Raw genomic sequence first — 17,161 nt, 5'->3', positions numbered from 1 at the left:
AAATTAATCTAGTCCCATCTGCCACCATTTGGCCCATATCCCTCTAAACCTTTCCTATTCATGTACCAATCCAGATGTCTTTTAAATTTTGTAACTGTACCAGTCTCCACCATTTCCTCTGGCAGTTCATTCCATACATGCACCACCTTCTGTGTAAAAATGTTGCCTGTCAGGTCCCTTTAAATCTTTCCCCTCTCACCTTAAATATATGCCCTCTAGTTTTGAACTCCCCTACCCTGGAAAAAAGACTTTGGCTATTCATCTTATTCATGACCCTCATGATTTTATAAACTTCTATAAGGTCATCCCTCAGTCTCCAATGCTCCAGGGAGAATAGCCCCAGCCTATTCAGCCTTTCCCTATAGCTCAAACCCTCTAACCCCAGCAACATCCTTGTAAATCTTTTTTGCACCTTTACAAGTTTAACAATATCCTTCCCATTGCAGGGAGACTAGAATTGAGGGTTTTGAGAAGATTTGTAGCACAGGTTGAGGTTTGTAGCGAGCAAACCTACATCCAAGACTAGAATTGAACACAATATTCCATAAGTGGTCTAACCAATGTCCTGTACAGCTGCAACATGACCTCCCAACTCCTGTACCCAATGCACTGACCAATAAAGGTAAGCATACCAAACGCCTTCTTCACCACTCTGTCTATCTGTGACTCAACGTTCAAGGAACTATAAACCTGCATCCAAAGTCTCTTAGTTCAGCAACACTCCCAGGATTCCACCATTAAGTGTATAAGTTCAGTCCTTCTTTGTATTACCAAAATGCAATACCTCATATTTACCTAAATTAAACTCAATCTGCCACATCTTGGCCCATTTGATCAAGGTCCTGTTGTACTCTGAGATAATTTCTTTACTGTCCACTACACCTCCAACTTTGGTGTCATCTGTAATCTTACTAACCATACCTCCTATATTCACATCCAAATCATTGATATAAATGTCAAAGCTGCGGACCCAGCACTGATTCTTGTGTAAAAGTCTTTGGTTTAGGTAGCTGTGGGTTCAAGTTTCATCCCAGAGGCTTGTGAGGTTGACACCCCCAGTCAAGGATTGCTGCACCATCAGAACAGCCATTACAGGTCTATCTGCCTGTTTGGGTGACTATCAAAGATATTATTGTATGATTAGAGAAAGAGCAGTGAACTCTCTTAGAGTCCAGACCAACAGCACCAAACAAAAAATATTGTTCATAGTATTTTACAGTACAACATTAAAGTATGCAATATACTTCATTGAACATCGGCTACCCAATTTTACTTTCCCTGCACTCTTAACCCTTCACACATCGTTCTCCACTCTAATTGGTTTCCCCTTCAGGTCCCACATTCTTCTTGAATCCATACCCTTAGCAACGTTGTTGACTCTTAACTCCACTCAGGGCAATCAGGGAAAGGCGATAAATGCTGGCCCAGCCAGAGAAATCACATCGCCTGAATGAGTTACAAAAATATAAAGCAAGAGCAATCGTTTGCCTGCTTATCATGGAGCCTTTAATTCAAATGAAGGGCACATATCCAAAAGTGCCTTTTTCTTTTCCAGTTGCTCACTCACTGTGCATTTCCTGAATTCCTGCTTTTGTTCACCATTTATATATTTTGCCTCCTTTGTCCATGGCTCTCCAGAGTCCATTTGCAAGACTGACCACCAGATATCTCAGTAAATTTAATAAACAGTTTCAATATCAGATTTCAACTGAGAAGCAGAAACCCATCACACCCATGGACTTGTCAATGTCCTGGAGAGGGAGCATGCAGTGTCTGCCAGTACACTCAAGGCCTTCTGCAACTGGTGACTCTTGAAGTGCTCACATGTACTGCTAACATGGGTGGAAACATTCTAATTTCAATTGAGAAGTTTCCTTTCATCTGCACGAGTTAGTTTTGTATCATTTGAGCCCCTTTAAAGGAGGACACTTTAGATTCTTTCTTCATTGGTTTATTGACACTGGGGCAACTTATTGTTGGCCAGATTGGTCCACTTAGAAGATTATTATGTAATTAAAAATAGGGATTTATTTTCTTCTTTAAAACACAGAATATCTCAAAAGTGTAATGCAAGACCTAAGCATCTTCCACAGCATCTTCCAATTCTTAAGGAATTCAAAACTGCCGTTATTCTCTACATAACTTATAACATCATCTCAAGCTCTGTTGCTAAGCTTGTTCAGCCGTACCCCTAAGAGGGATAATGTTGTTGGATGTCATGGGCATTTTCTGTTCCGACATATTCTTATGTTCTTAATATGATGTTGTAAAGAAAATGTCTCCTCTAAGCAAAACGGTTTTATGCAGGATAATCAAAAACACAAAAGCTACAGCTTCTGGAAACCTGAAATTAAATAGAAAATGTTGGGGACACCAGATAGGTCAGCCAGTATTTATTGAGGGAAGAGAGAAAGATTAATGTTTCAGCTCCGGAGCCATTGTCAAAATTGTTCATTTATTTGCAGCGTATCCATCAATCCCTAGAGTAAGGAACATTGTCAGTGTGAGGGAGACTTTGCCTGAGTGAGACAGAGGACCAGTGAGTATTTTCTGGGAATTTGGTTCAAAGTGGGAATTCCTTGCGAAGTGGAACAGGTACTTTCAGTAAGGTTTACTGCAAGAAGGAATGTCTCCACAGTGAGAGATGAGTGGCCAAGGTTATTAATCATAACGATCCATAATGTGACACAAGAAGAGAGAAAGCAGTTGGCTGGTGAATATTTCTCATCTTTAAAATGAAAATAAGGTCTTCAGTTTATGTTTGGGTCTCGCATCCATTTTGGGGCTGTTTTCCCTGGAGCATCAGAGGCTGAGGGGTGACCTTATAGAGGTTTACAAAATTATGACGGGCATGGATAGGGTAAATAGGCAAAGTCTTTTCCCTGGGATCGGGCAGTCCAGAACTAGAGGGGAAAGAGACCTACAGGGCAACTTTTTCACACACAGGGTTGTACGTGTATGGAATGAGCTGCCAGAGGAACTGGTGGAGGCTGATACAATTGCAATATTTAAGAGGCATTTGGATGGGTATATGAATAGGAAGGGTTTGGAGGGATATGGGCCGGGTGCTGGCAGGTGGGACTAGATTGGGTTGGAATATCTGGTCGGCATGGACGGGTTGGACCAAAGGGTCTGTTTCTGTGCTGTACATCTCTATGACTCTATGTAAGATTGATACTGTATAAAAACATTACATTGTAAAGAAAGAGCAGGGGATTTAAGTGCAAAGAGCAGAGATTCTAAAGGAGTAATTCATTAACTATATGACATTACATTACAATAGAAATGGCAGGACTGGTAATGTATTGCTGCTGCAGCACATGCAGGATGCTGAACACCAAGGTAATCCAGCCAAACATATCTGTAGTTAGTGTTCGAAGCTCGCGGTACTGTGGATCTGAGTTGAGGAGCTGTAGTCCACAGCTGCAGACATTGTACCACATCTAAGAAACTTACCTGGACATTTTGCTTTGGGGTGGGAGGGAGGTGGCACCTCTCAGACTGGATAATTAAAATTTAGTCTGTGAACAGGGACAGAGGTTGTTACTGTAGGTGAGTCAGGTATGGCAACCTAAGGGGTAGTTCTCAAGGAACCTCAGGCCCTGCAGTTGTCCAACAGTTGCAACACTCTTGAAAGTGTGTAGACCAGAGTGGGGAATGCAAGGACAGTGGGAGGAGGAAATATAAATGTAGTAGTGGAAGGATACTGTAAAATTAAGGGGATAGATACTGATCTCTGCAGCCATGGGTGTGAGTTCCAAGGCTGTGTTGCCTGCCTGCTGCCAGCGTTAATCTCCTCAACGCTCGGCAGGAACTTGGAGTGGGAGGGGAGGGATATAGTTGTCGTCATCCAAATTGGTATCAATAACACTGATAGGACTGGAAAGGAGTTTCTGATGAAAGAATTTGAACAATTAGGGACTAAGTTAAAAAGCAGAACCTACAAGATAGTAATCTCAGGATTACTACCTGAGCCATGGGCAAACTGGCACAGAGTAAATAAAGGAGAAAGTGAGGACTGCAGATGCTGAGGATCAGAGCTGAAAATATGTGAGGTGTTGCAATTTAGAAAGTCAAATCAAGGTAGGAGTTTCATGGTGAGTGGTAAGGTCATAAGGAGTGTAGTGGAACAGAGGGACCTTGGAATTCAGATGCACAGTTCTCTAAAAGTGGAGTCACAGGTAGGCAGGGCAGTGAAGAAGGCTTTTGGCACAGTGGCCTTCTTCAGTCAGGGCATTGAATATAGAAGTTGGGAAGTTATGTTGCAGTTGTACAGAACGTTAGTGAGGCTGCACTTGGAGTATTGTGTTCAGTTTTAGACACCTTGCTGTAGGAAGAATGTTATTAAAGTGGAAAGAGTGCAGAAGAAATTTACAGGGATGTTGTCAGGATTCGATGGTCTGAGTTATAGGGAGAGATTGGATAAGCTGGGACTTTTTTTCTTTCGAGCATAGGAGACTGAGGGGAGATTTTATAAAAGTCTATAAGGTGATGAGAGGCATGGAGAGGGTGAATGCACTCAGTCTTTTTCCCAGGGTTGGGGAATCGAGGACTCGAGAGCATCAGTTTAAGGTAAGAGGGGAAAGAATAAAAGAGAACCTGAGGGGCATTGTCTTTTTATAGAGGGTGGTACACATTTGGAAGTGGAATTGGTTGAGGCAGGTACATTGACAACATTTCAAAAGCATTTGGACAAATACATGGATAGGAAAGGTTTGGAAGGATATGGGCCAAGTGCAGGGAAATGGGGTTACTGTGGATGGACATTTTGGTCGGCATGGACCAGTTTGGGTTGAAAGGCCTGTCTCCATGCTGTAGGACTCTATGATTGGTGCGGGAGGAATGGGTTTCAGTTCACAGGGCACTGGTACCAGTGAAGGGAATAGAAGGGAAACGGGAGACTTGGGTACTTGGGTAGAAGGGAGCTGTTCCAGTGGGATGGGCTTCAGTTGAACCATGCTGGGATCAGGCTTCTGGTGAATCGAATAACTAGTGCTGTAGAGAGGGCTCTAAACTAAATGGAGGGGATACATAGGCTTACAAAGCAAGAGATTATGACAGCATTTCAGGGCAGCTATTTACATAATGATACCCAGAGTCGGATAGGAAGGGGCAGAGCGTTCAAACATAGAAAAACATCAGCAAATTGGATCAAAGGTGGGAAAAGTGATAAAAAGTGATAATGGCTCTACTTAAATGCATGTCGCATTTGGAACAAAATAAAGGCATTAACAGTACAAATAGATATTCTAGTCATTACAGAGACATGGCTACAAGGAGATCAAAGCTAGGAACTATATATATTCAAGGGTAAGTGGCTTTTTAAAAGGACAGACAGGAAGGAAAAGTTAGTGGGTAGCTTTATTAGTACTGGATGGAATACATACAATAGCAAGAAATGATTGGAAGATAGAGAATCCATATGGGTGGAGGTAAAATAGAACAAGGGGAAGAAGACACTGGTAGGTGTAGATAATAGGTTCCCCAATAGTAACTACACTGTAGGACAGAGAATGCACCAGAAGATAATGAAGGCATGTTAAAAAAAAGGCAGTATATTAATCATGGGTGAATTTAATCTTCATAAAGTCAGTTAGCTCAGTTGGCTGGATGGCTGTTATGCAATGAGAGTGATGCCAACAGCATGGGTTCAATTACCACACCAGCTGTTACCAATAAAGGATTCTCCTTGTCAACCTCTCCCTTCGCCTGAGGCATCGTGAACTTCAGGTTAAACTGCCACCAGTTGTTGCTATCCAGTGAGAGAGCAGCTCTATCATCTGGTAAGATTATGATGACTTTGCCTTTTTAAAATCTTCATGTACACTGAGAAAATCAAATTGCTAGAGGTAACCATGAGGAAGAATTCATAGAGTGTATTTGGGAAATTTCCTGGAATACTATGTTGTGGATCCAACCAGGGTTCAGGCTATTATAGATCAGTCAATGCGTAATGGTTTAACAAACAATCTCAAAGTAAAATATCCCCTCGTAAACAGTGACCATAACATGGTAGAATTTAGCATCAGTTTGAGAGTGAAAAGCGTGGGTCAGCAACAACTGTGGAAAACATAATTACAAATGAATGAGGGCAGAGTCATCTGGCTGGACTGGGAAAGTAGTTTAGCAGAAAAGAAGATCAATGATAGACGTTTAAGAAAATAATTCATGACACACCAACAAAGATATATCTCTGAAGGAGAAAGATTCTAGGGAGGGAGATAAACAGACCATGATTAACCACGAAAGTTAAGGATAGTATAAAATTAAAAGAAAAGAAAACATGTAATGTGGCAATGATTAGTGGTAAGTTAGAATATGGGAAACAAGAGCAAAAGGGAAGTATAGCACAGGAACAGGCCCTTTAACCCTCCAAGCCAGTGCCGATCATCATGCCCTAACTAAACTATAAAACAAACCTTCTGCCCTTATTCAGTCTGTATCCCTCTATTCCCTCCCTATTCATGTAACCAATCAGATGCCTCTTAAATGTTGCCAATATGCCTGCTTCTGGCAATGCCTTCCAGGCTCCTACCACTCTCTGCATGAAAAACTTCCCTCATGCATCTTGCTTAAACTTGCCCCCCTCTCACCTTGACCCTGTGTCCCCTTGTAATTGAAACTTCAATCCTTGGAAAAAGCCTATACTATCTACCCTAGCTATGCCTCTCATTATTTTGTAGCCCTCTATCAGGTCCCCTCTCAGTTGCCGTCTTTCCAGTGAAAACAGTCCTAGTCTTTTTAACCTTTCCTCATAGCCAGTGCCTTTGAGACCATGCAATATCCTGGTGAACCTTCTTTGCACTCTCTCCAAAGCTTCCACATCCTTATGGTAGTGTGGCGACCAAACCTGCACACAATATTCCAAATGCGGCTTCGCAAGGGTTCTATATAACTGCAACATGGTTTGCCAACTCTTGGATTCCATGCTCCAGCTGATGAAGGCAAGCATGCTAAATGTTAGGAAAGTTTTACAAATCAATAAAAGATGAATAAAAATTACTTTGAGGGTGAATTAGCAAGTAATATAAAAATAGACAGTAAGAGCTTCTTTAAATAGATTAAAAGGAAAAGAGAGGCCAAAGTGAACATAGACCTTTAAAGAATGAGGCTAGGGAAATAATAATGGGGGACCAGGAAATGGCAGAGGAGTTGAATGAATGCTTTGTATCAATCTTCATTGTAGAAGGCACTAACAGCATTCCAAATATGCTAAATAATCAAGGAGTAAAAGGGGGTAGGAAATAAAACAATATCTATCTCTTGATAAAAAGTACTATGGAAACTAATGGCTAAAAGCCAATAACTCCCCTGGACCTTGTGGGTTGTATCCTAGGATATTAAGGGACGTAGCTACAGATAGTGAATGCCTGGTGATAATCTTCCAAGAATACTAAAATTCTGGAAAGCATTAGAAAACTGCCAATGTAATATCCTTATTCCTAAAGGAAGGAGCCAAAAACCAGTAACTGTAGGCTAGTTAGCTTAACATCTGTAATTGGGAAAATGTTATAACCCCTCAATTTGTTAATATTAGCAAAACATACTTTTAGCTCATCAATGAGTTGTTGGAAGCTAAACATGAACAGTGCATGCAGAACTAGGTCATTGAAGACAAACCCAAGATTTAAAGACTAAACAGAAAAGAAATCAAAGAACTGCAGAAATTACTGGGAAAACTCTGCAGGTCTGGCAGCATCTGTGGAGAGAAAACCGAATTAATGTTTCAGGTCCAGCATGCCTTCTTTCGAATTGCACCATTTTGAAGAAGGGTCACTGGACTGAGGATATGAACTTTACATTTTTGCTCCTTATTGCAAGTCTGAAGTTACAGGAAAGTGATCAAATTGCTTAATTAGTGCAACTCATACAATTCGCTGCCAGCAAATGTCCTGCACACAGTGATAGCAAACTTGCCATTATATTTTGTGTAAAATTATTAAAATGACACATTTTCTCCCTCACATTTTAATTCTGTGCAAATGTCCTTACTGTGCAACAATTTTACTTCAAACCAGTTACTGAAATGTTTCTGAATTATTCGCCCTCTTCTTTGCAGCTGGTTGTAAGGTCACTGAAGAGAATCTGAATTATGTATTATTTTATCAGTGTGCTAAATGTTTCCCACAGGCATATGTTTAGTCAGTTTTGTTGACGTCTCAGTGGTTCCAATCAAATCACAAATTCTGGAGGATAACTGGCAGCATCAAGTACACAAACACAGGACTGATATTAATATAATTGCTGCTTATGGTCTCCTTCTATGGACATCTTAAAAATTCTGATAAATGATCCAGTTTGTCATTTTTCTCCCAGATTGTATTAACTTGCTTTGAAGCTTTATTTCCCCTGTCTGTTTTTCCTTTTTCTGTCCCTCCTGTGGCTGTGACAATAGCCTGGATTTGTACTTACCTGAGCCACTGAGAATCCAGTCATAGAGTCATAGAGACGTACAGCACTGAAAACAGACCCTTCGGTCCAACTCGTCCATGCTAACTAGATATCCTAACCTAATCTAATCTCATTTGCCAGCACCCGGCCCATATTCCTCCAAACCCTTCCTATTGATATACCCATCTGGATACTTTTTAAATGTTGTCATTGTACCAGCCTCCACCACTTCCTCTGGCAGCTCATTCCATACACGCACCACCATCTGCGTGAAAAAGTTGCCCCTTAGGTCCCTTTTAAGTTTTTCCCCTCTCACCCGAAACCTATGCCCTCTAGTTCTGGACTCCCCCACCCAGGGAAAAGACTTTGTCTATTTACCCTATCCATGCCCCTCATGATTTTATAAACCTCTATAAGGTCACCTCTCAGCCTCTGATGCTCTAGGGAAAACAGTTCCAGTCTATTCAGCCTCACTCTATAGCTCAAATCTTCCTACCCTGGCAACATCCTTCTAAATCTTTTCTGAAGCCTTTCAAGTTTCACAACATCCTTCCGATAGGAGGAAGACCAGAATTGCACACAATATTCCAAAAATGGCCTAACCAATGTCCTCTCCATGATCTCCCAACTCCTATACGCAATGCTCTGACCAATATACAGGTTAGAAAGGTATGGGGTCCCAGAAGTCAAGATTTGTCCACTCAATTTAGAATTTGAACTGCAAAGCAAGTGCTCATTGATCAGGCTTGGGTTCCAGTCAGAGGGTTCTTGTGGTGTAGTGGTAGCATTCCTACCTCTGAGCCAGGAGGCCCAGGTTCAAGTTCCACTTGCTCCGAAGGTGCGTAATAACATCTGAATGAATGATTTTATTGTCACGTGTATTTTACAGTGAAAAAATACAATAAATGCAGTGAAAAGCTTCCACTGTTGCCATGATCCAGTGCCGTTTTGAATAGTTTAAGAATAATGAAAAAAAACATGAGAGAGTCCACAACTCTTCCACCACTGCTTCGACATCACCAGCATGGACCCAAACAACATTGAAGTTGCCATTCCTCAGGCACCATATTTTCCCGCTGGGCCTGCCTTACTGATGTAGCAGCCAATGCCAGATCCTGTGTTCGCCTCTCCAAGTAGTTGCCTCCTCGAGACTGCTGCCAGAGTCCTGCTCCTGGCTTACCAGCTGCCGCCATATTCCAGGTCCTGACAAAGCTGCCTTCCTTGTCGATGCTGCTCTGACTGAGCTCTCCCCAGAAGGTAAGTAGAAGCAAAAACTAAAAAGGTAAAAGAAAGAGAAAAGAAGAAAAAAGAAAAGCAGACGGAATGGACTGACCCTGGGCTCAGGAGCCCAGACGCAGCCTATCTTTCAACAAATTGAATAAAAAATATCTGCATTCCAGACAGATGGGGAAGAGGTTGGTAGAGAACATAGGTCAAGGTAAGTCCACACCATTGAGGGGTTTGCAAGCAATCCCACCGCTTAGGATGCCCATTGTCCCATGGTGGTGGTGGGGAATTGCAAAGGCCTGTGAGGGGGACGGTCAGAGGAAGGTTGTGGGATTAGTGGGGGAAAGGTTAGAGGCCTGGCAAAGTGATTGGCAGCCACATGGGGAAACCTCGGGGATTGTCTGATTGCAGGAACTGTCCAGGTCGAGAGGCAGGCTCCAGGACATAAGCATAATGTTGCTCACCTCCTGGATCATTATCATATTTAAAATACCTATCTGCCTCCTTGGAGCAGTTTGGGTCACTCAGCCCCTTTCAGTATGTCAGTTAAAGCAAGAATGGACTTTAACCCACTCTCCCCAGCCCAAACCCACTTACTTTTTTTGTGATTAAAATCCCTCCAACTAAATCTGGCCTCTAGTTAAAAGCAAGTGGTGTTCATTGTCAAGCAGCCAGAATGTGCCCACTGATGTGCAGTGATGAGGTTAGGAATTCATTTCGTTTTTCCAAATTGCCTTGGAGGCTTGTAAGGGCTGTTTTGTTGATATTCTGATGCATCCCAACAACAGGACTAGCAAGGTACACTTTATGTTAGAGTTAGAATATACATGGGCTATAGAAAGGGAGGACTTGATGGACCAGACAAACTTTTTTACTTTCTCTGCTCTATGTAGTATTTGAACTGTAAAGTTAATTAACAACTTTGAAAAACTGACCTAAGAAGAGCAATGGAGAGTGTGTTAGAAATACTATGTCACCTTAAACAAAACCAGGTCAAAAACTACATAAGACCCATTTGCCCCATTTTGCTGAGGTTGCCACCTGTCACTCACTGAGGTTATGACAAAGGGAGAATCACATTTTGTGCCTGTTTTGGTCATCTTGATGCATTTTGGCACAAATCCCATCATGACATCCAATATGTTAGACAGCTTAGATATTAAGAAGAAAGACTCTGCAATTTAGTACTTTTCATGACTTCAATATGTCCAAAAGCATTTTACAGATTTACAGTACTTTTGAAGGAAATGAACAGCCAGTTTGTTCAGAACAAGCACAACAATGCGATAATAACCAGATGCTCAGCTTTTATGATGTTGACTGAGGGACAAATATTATGAATCACCAGGGAAAACTCCCCAGCATTAATGCAATTAAGACTTTCTTGCTTTAAACACGTAGGCAAAATTACAGTTTGTTTTGACCTTTGAATTACCAGATAACAATTCAATGACTTTCAAAAAATTGCTATGCTTAATGGATTTCATTTATTTCTACTCACAAATACTGATTTAAGATAGTTACAAGAGAAAGTGAGGATTGCAGATGCTGGAGATCAGAATCGAGAGAGTGGTGCTGGAAAAGCACAGTGTATCAGGCAGCACCCGAGGAGCAGGAAAATCGATGTTTCGGGCACAAGCCATTCCTGCTCCTCGGATGCTGCCTGACCTGTGCTTTTCCAGTGCCACACTCTCGACTTAAAAAAGTTAAAATGGTTACAGAAACTGATTATAAATTTAATAGGTTGAGAAAGAAAAGAATGGAAAATAGTGAAAACAAAACCAAAGAACTACTTTGTTACTTTATTCCCCAAAAATGGAAGCTTCATTAAGATCAAGCACTAGATTGGTCAAATATGTTACCAATAAACTCAATTAAACAATAACCAAAATGTCCAGCTCCTGTTGATTGTAGACAACTTCCTTCATATTTGGTTCGACCTCCTCCTCTTTCCCTTGACGTTAACCTAAGTCAGCAGACAGTGTCTCATTTTAATGGTTCATCTGATAATGCAACACTCTCTCAGTATTACCTTGTAGTAGTTCAGCATCCCCTCAATACTTACCCTCTGACGGTGCCCACTCCCTCAGCACTGACCCTCTGATAGTGCCCACTCTCTCAGCACTGACCCCCTGACAGCACCCGCTCCCTCAGTATTGACCCTCTGACAGTGCCCGTTCCCTCAGCACTGACCCTCTGACAGTTCCCGCTCTCTCAGCACTGACCCTCTGACAGTGCCCGCTCCCCCAGCACTGACCCTCAGTGTGGAACACCTTCAGCATTGCTCTACAGTAGTGCCAGCTGGGATCTTTATGCTTAAATCTCGAGTGGGATTTAAGCTAACAATTTTCTGATTCTGAGACAGCAGTGTTGTCACTGAGCTACGTATATACTGTATGCGGTCCTTGATGCAAGAAAGCCAAACATTTTTATCATAAAAAGCTGCTTCTTTCAATATAACATTTTGCTGATAGAAGTTCAGATGCTTTTAATAAAAAATGAACAAAAGAAGTTATTTGTGTGTGGTTAGTGTCTTCAGTATTGGACAAAAGCTTCCATTCTGTCTTCTGCCTGCTGCCTCCTGCCGCCCTCTTCTCGAATGTCTCCCCGGGGGAAGGATATTATTTTTCGGTTAGATCTGGGCGCCACGCCACCCCCGCCTCCTCCCCCGGACGGACACGCGTCATTCGCCAACCTCTCTCTCGTGTAGGAGGCATGAACCGAGCCGGGAATATCCAGAACTCTCTCCAGCAAAAGATCAACAGACAAAAAACATCCATCAGTTACACGGCAGATCAGAAAGTAGCAACGGGGTGGAAGCGGCACAGAGATCAGGTCTTCGTTCATTTTAGTCAGTGGGTGCTCCCAAGGACTGAGATCTCACAGGAACTATCCAACATCACATCAGCCGGTCTGACCGCCAGAGTCCGCAGGACAACTTTAATCAAGAATCAACATTAAGGTAAAGGAGATTTAGACTGGTATATTTCACACTGTGCTAATTCAGAGGTTTCAGCCTTGATAAAGGGTCACTGGACTCTATACGTTAACTCAGCTGTCTCTCCACAGATGCTGACAGACCTGCTGAGTTTCTCCAGCAATTTCTGTTTTTGTTTTGGAGAAAATGTACTCTCTATTTTCTCCTGCTTCATAGAGTACCCCCAACGACACATCGTCTTGTCACTCAGGCTTGACAATAGTTGCAAGGTTTCGTATTCTAGTGGGGCTGGGAACGGTGGAAAAGGCGTGAAAGTTCTTTTAAGATAGCCACAGAATTAACTGACACTAAATCACATCTGCCAAAACAACTGCATGGTATATTCTATAATCTGTTCTGCTAATTGCAAGTTGGCTTTACACTGATATATTGAAATTGTTCAATAATTTGAATTAAATGTAAATATCATAAAGTGGAAGTTTTGCACTAAAGAAAATTAATTAATAGGCAGATTGAATTTAGCAACTTTGAACTAAGATGAGGATTCTGTTGATTGTGTGCAGGAGCATAAAAACATGTTGAATTAGCAACAATCATACAGTCCACTAATCTATAATCGCTAAATGTAATGCATATACAGACTGATGTAATATATACACTGCATGTAATACAGTGTGTAATTTACATTGATTGTATATAATACATAGTGGTGCTGTAATATGGTGGTGACAGTGTTGTACGGCATCATCACCCAATAATACATGTTTATATTTCAATGGGTGACTAGTACTAGAGAAAGTACTGGACAGAAGTTGTAAAATATAAGCTTTTGTTTTGTAACAGTATTAAGCAGATTTCCTGTTTGCTTTGTAATTATTCAATTTTCCTCCCCTCAGAGCCCATTTTATTGTGATATTTAGACTAAATTTATTTTGGCATGATGCTGCTCCTACATTTGAGGAGGATCTTCTCATACCTGTCTCTCACCCCTGGGGAGGAGGCAAAGAAAGCTGGTCAGCCAATCAGTGACATGTCTCCCATCTCTGCCTCCGAACCACCCTTTCTAATTGTTGTTCCTTCTAAATTCCAAATGCCCTCCTACAAATTCTTCCTGCTCACTGCCTTCTCACCAGATCGATATTAAGACTAATCCTTTCCACGATCATTAAACTACAATTTTTATGTGCTACAGACTTTTAGAAGCTAGTCTTGATGTCATCTAGTCACTTCTATTTTTATTTCATCGCCTTTACTATTCTCCTTTCCCCTTACAAAGATGCAATAAGAATCAGATTCACCAGTGCTCACTTTATCCAATTAATGTTGTGATCACATGCATCATTTTTTCCAACTCCTGCAGTTTAGAGATTCAGCAATAGTTAATGGATGGTTTAAAGATCCAGCTGGTGTTAATGGAATAGTCAGGGGTCCTGCACTCTTTGGGGATCTTGTGGTGCATTGGTAATGTCCCCAGCTCTGGACCAAGAAACCTAAGTTCAAGTCCCACTTACACCAGAAGTGTAATAACATCGCTGAACAGGTTGGATAGAAAATACCTCACTGATAGGAGATATGATTTCAATGCTAGAATTGTACTCCTTGTGGGTCACCAGTGGGTGTATAACGCATTGATTCCAGCTGTTCCTAATAGGTGGATCAGGGATCTAGCTGCTACTTTCCACCCCCACCCCAACCATCTGTTGTCCTATCTGCCGTTAAGGCTTTTTTTAAATTAACAAAGGGTGAGCAATGACCTTGTTCCATGGTTGCCCCAGTCAGCACAGCTGCAACAATTTTTTACCAGGGCTTATTGTTTAGCTAGGAGAAAGTGAGGACTGCAGATGCTGGAAATCAGAGCTGAAAATGTGTTGCTAGAAAAGCGCAGCAGGTCAGGCAGCATCCAAGGAGCAGGAGAATCGACGTTTCGGGCATGAACCCTTTCCTGGAGAAGGGCTCATGCCCGAAACGTCAATTCTCCTGTTCCTTGGATGCTGCCTGACCTGCTGCGCTTTTCCAGCAACACATTTTCAGCTTATTGTTTAGCTGCCAAGGTATGCCCTGGAGTCAAGCATTAGGTGAGATCCCAATGAAAACTGCACTGATCAAAAAGTCCTTGATTACTATTTTTGGTATCTGCCTGTGAGAGTCATAACATGAATTCTTTATCATGTGTACAGGGCTGAGAGAAAGAGCAGGAATTATTTTGCCAATCCTACAAGTTGGGCCCTGGCCTCTGCCAGTCTACCACTCTTCCCAGTGCCACAGGAGCCATTCAGCTGAGCAGGTCAGAGCCATCCCCATGGACAGACGTTCTGGCCAGGCTGTCCTGAGGCTCTCTAGTTACTGCCATAGCCGGCCAGCGTCATTTGAAAGCCAAAAAATGAAACAAAGCGCCGAACTAACTGCTTTGTTGATCCGATCATTTATTATAAACACCTTGCCTGCCCAGTGAAAACAAACCTTGAGAGCAGTTGGGCAATGCTTGCAAAATGGTGACACTCACCAGTGTCTTGACTTTATGTTTCTTTCGATAGAATGTGTGGGGTAAATATCGCCCCTGTGTTCTTCCCCTGAAAAAGGACGAGGTTTATTCTGATTTATGAGACTAAAAACCGCGTTGTTTACTCACAGGTTCAGCAGCGAGTCCCCCGCAATGTCTTTGCCACGGACCCTTGGTGAACTGCAGCTGTACCGTGTCCTGCAGAGGGCCCATCTGCTGCCCTATTATAATACCTTCATCCAGCAGGGAGGGGATGATGTGCAGCAGCTCAGTGAGGCGGGTGAGGAGGAGTTCCTGGAAATTATGTCCCTGGTTGGCATGGCGACGAAGCCTCTCCATGTGCGAAGGCTCCAGAAGGCCTTGCAGGAGTGGGTCGTGAACCCAGCCGTTTTCAACCAGCCTCTGGCCTCTGTTCCCCTCAGTAGCTTCTCTGCGTCGAAACTGATTAATGCATCTTCACGGGAGTCAAAGAAGAGACCGGTCAGCAGCAGCAGAGGCGCTACTCCGGCAAAGCAAGGCAAACATCTGCAAAGCTTCAGCACTGCATCAGCAAGGAGCATCAGCCCCAACTCCCCATCCGATGGGAGGGAGAATTTCTCAGTGCAGTTTTCTGGTGAAGAGTGCCAACCGCCAGAACCTGACAGCAGCGTCCCAGGCAACGACCCCACATCTCCCCGAGAGAGCCCCACCCAACTGGACCTTGACACAGCGCAGACGATTACAGACAGCGTCCGGCACACGATGAAGACTTTCCCCAAAAGTTACCACGATGAATTTTTGAAACTGAATAAAAAGTTTGCAAAATCCGTCGGTCTCATCTTCCGAACGGATGACAATAATAATCCCGCGAAGGAGGAGGATAACAGGAAGTCCGGTGGACGATCCGAGTGGAAGCGCGGGAACAGCAGGCAGCTGTCAAAATACGAGGTTGGGAACTCTGTAAATAACAACGGTTCTCTTGAGAGAAAAAAAGTGAGAGGGCGGTTTATTAAAATACAGTTGTGGGGAGGGAGATTAAAGGAGTGAACCCACTCCCTTCACACTTGTACGGTTGTGTGTCTGGGCTGCTACAGTGAAATAAAGGACAGGTCTTTAGAACAATTTATTTTGGCAATGCTGACAATGAACTTAAATGGAATCTTTCAACTCTGATATCTTTAATTCAGGCTTTAACGTGTGTCGTGGACAACTGCTGGGGAGGGCACAACCGAACATGGATGGCCAGATTTTAAAGCTGCAGTGAAATGTTAAGAAATTAGAGCAGTTGATAAGCAGCTTGCCTTTTCTTAATTGAGAAGGATAGGGCCTCGGAGTGTGGGGCATCACCATGGTTCAATAGAGTTAGCGAAAAGAACCATGAAGAGGAATGGTAAGGTGATGCTAACTGGAAATAGCAGAATCAATGATAACTTTTAAAATGGATATGGACAAGTATTTTAAACCATTTTTAAATAAAGAAAGTACAGCGAAAGGGACTAAGGAAAGATCTCTTCTTGAGTTTTGTTTAAAATTTGTACATTGTACAAGAAAGGGAAAAGTAGACAGGATGAGGAGCTGCACAGTTTTGAGGATCTGGGACAAAGTAGGTCCCTTGTGCTTGTTGAAACTTTATTGCTGGAACAGCGCAGCAGGTCAGGCAGCAAGTAGACAGGATGAGGAGCTGCACAGTTTTGAGGATCTGGGACAAAGTAGGTCCCTTGTGCTTGTGGCAAGGAGCAACTCCGGCAATCGTTTGAGTTTTGAAATGGGCGGAATCTCACAGCGCCAGGGCCCAGGGTTCGATTCCAGCCTCGGGGCGACTGTCCATGTGGAGTTTGCACGTTCTCCCCGTGTGTGCATGGGTTTCCTCCAGATGCTCTGGTTTCCTCCCACAGTCCAAAGGTGTGCAGGTCAGGGTGAATTCGCCGTGATAAATTGTCCCGTAGTGCACAGGGATGTGCAGGTTAGGGTGGGATTGGCCGTGCTAAATTGTCCCTGTCGTGCCCAGAGATGTGCAGGTTAGGGTGGGATTGGCCGTGCTAAATTGTCCCGTAGTGCCCAGGGATGTGCAGGTTAGGGTGGGATTGGCCGTGCTAAATTGTCCCCTAATGCCCAGGGATGTGCAG

At 42.8% G+C, this 17,161-nt stretch overlaps 1 protein-coding gene across 2 annotated transcripts in view; it reads left to right on the top strand.

Annotated features, from left to right (window-relative positions):
• Window positions 1-11,821: 11,821 nt before the first annotated feature.
• LOC122543212 (NGFI-A-binding protein 2-like) overlaps window positions 11,822-17,161 on the top strand; it is a 16,103-nt gene continuing 10,763 nt past the window's right edge. Inside the window, exons 1-2 of one of the 2 annotated variants that reach the window (XM_043681687.1) lie at window positions 11,822-12,580; window positions 15,188-15,983. In XM_043681687.1, the coding sequence (XP_043537622.1) occupies window positions 15,210-15,983 (774 nt within the window). In that variant the 5' untranslated portion in view covers window positions 11,822-12,580; window positions 15,188-15,209. Of the gene's footprint in view, window positions 12,581-14,600; window positions 15,984-17,161 lie in introns of those variants that run through there. The other variant, XM_043681686.1, reaches the window with a different exon arrangement.

The sequence above is a fragment of the Chiloscyllium plagiosum genome, chromosome 42 (genome assembly GCF_004010195.1).
Source record: "Chiloscyllium plagiosum isolate BGI_BamShark_2017 chromosome 42, ASM401019v2, whole genome shotgun sequence".
Classification (NCBI taxonomy): domain Eukaryota; kingdom Metazoa; phylum Chordata; class Chondrichthyes; order Orectolobiformes; family Hemiscylliidae; genus Chiloscyllium; species Chiloscyllium plagiosum.
This window is presented reverse-complemented; position numbering and strand designations above follow the sequence as displayed.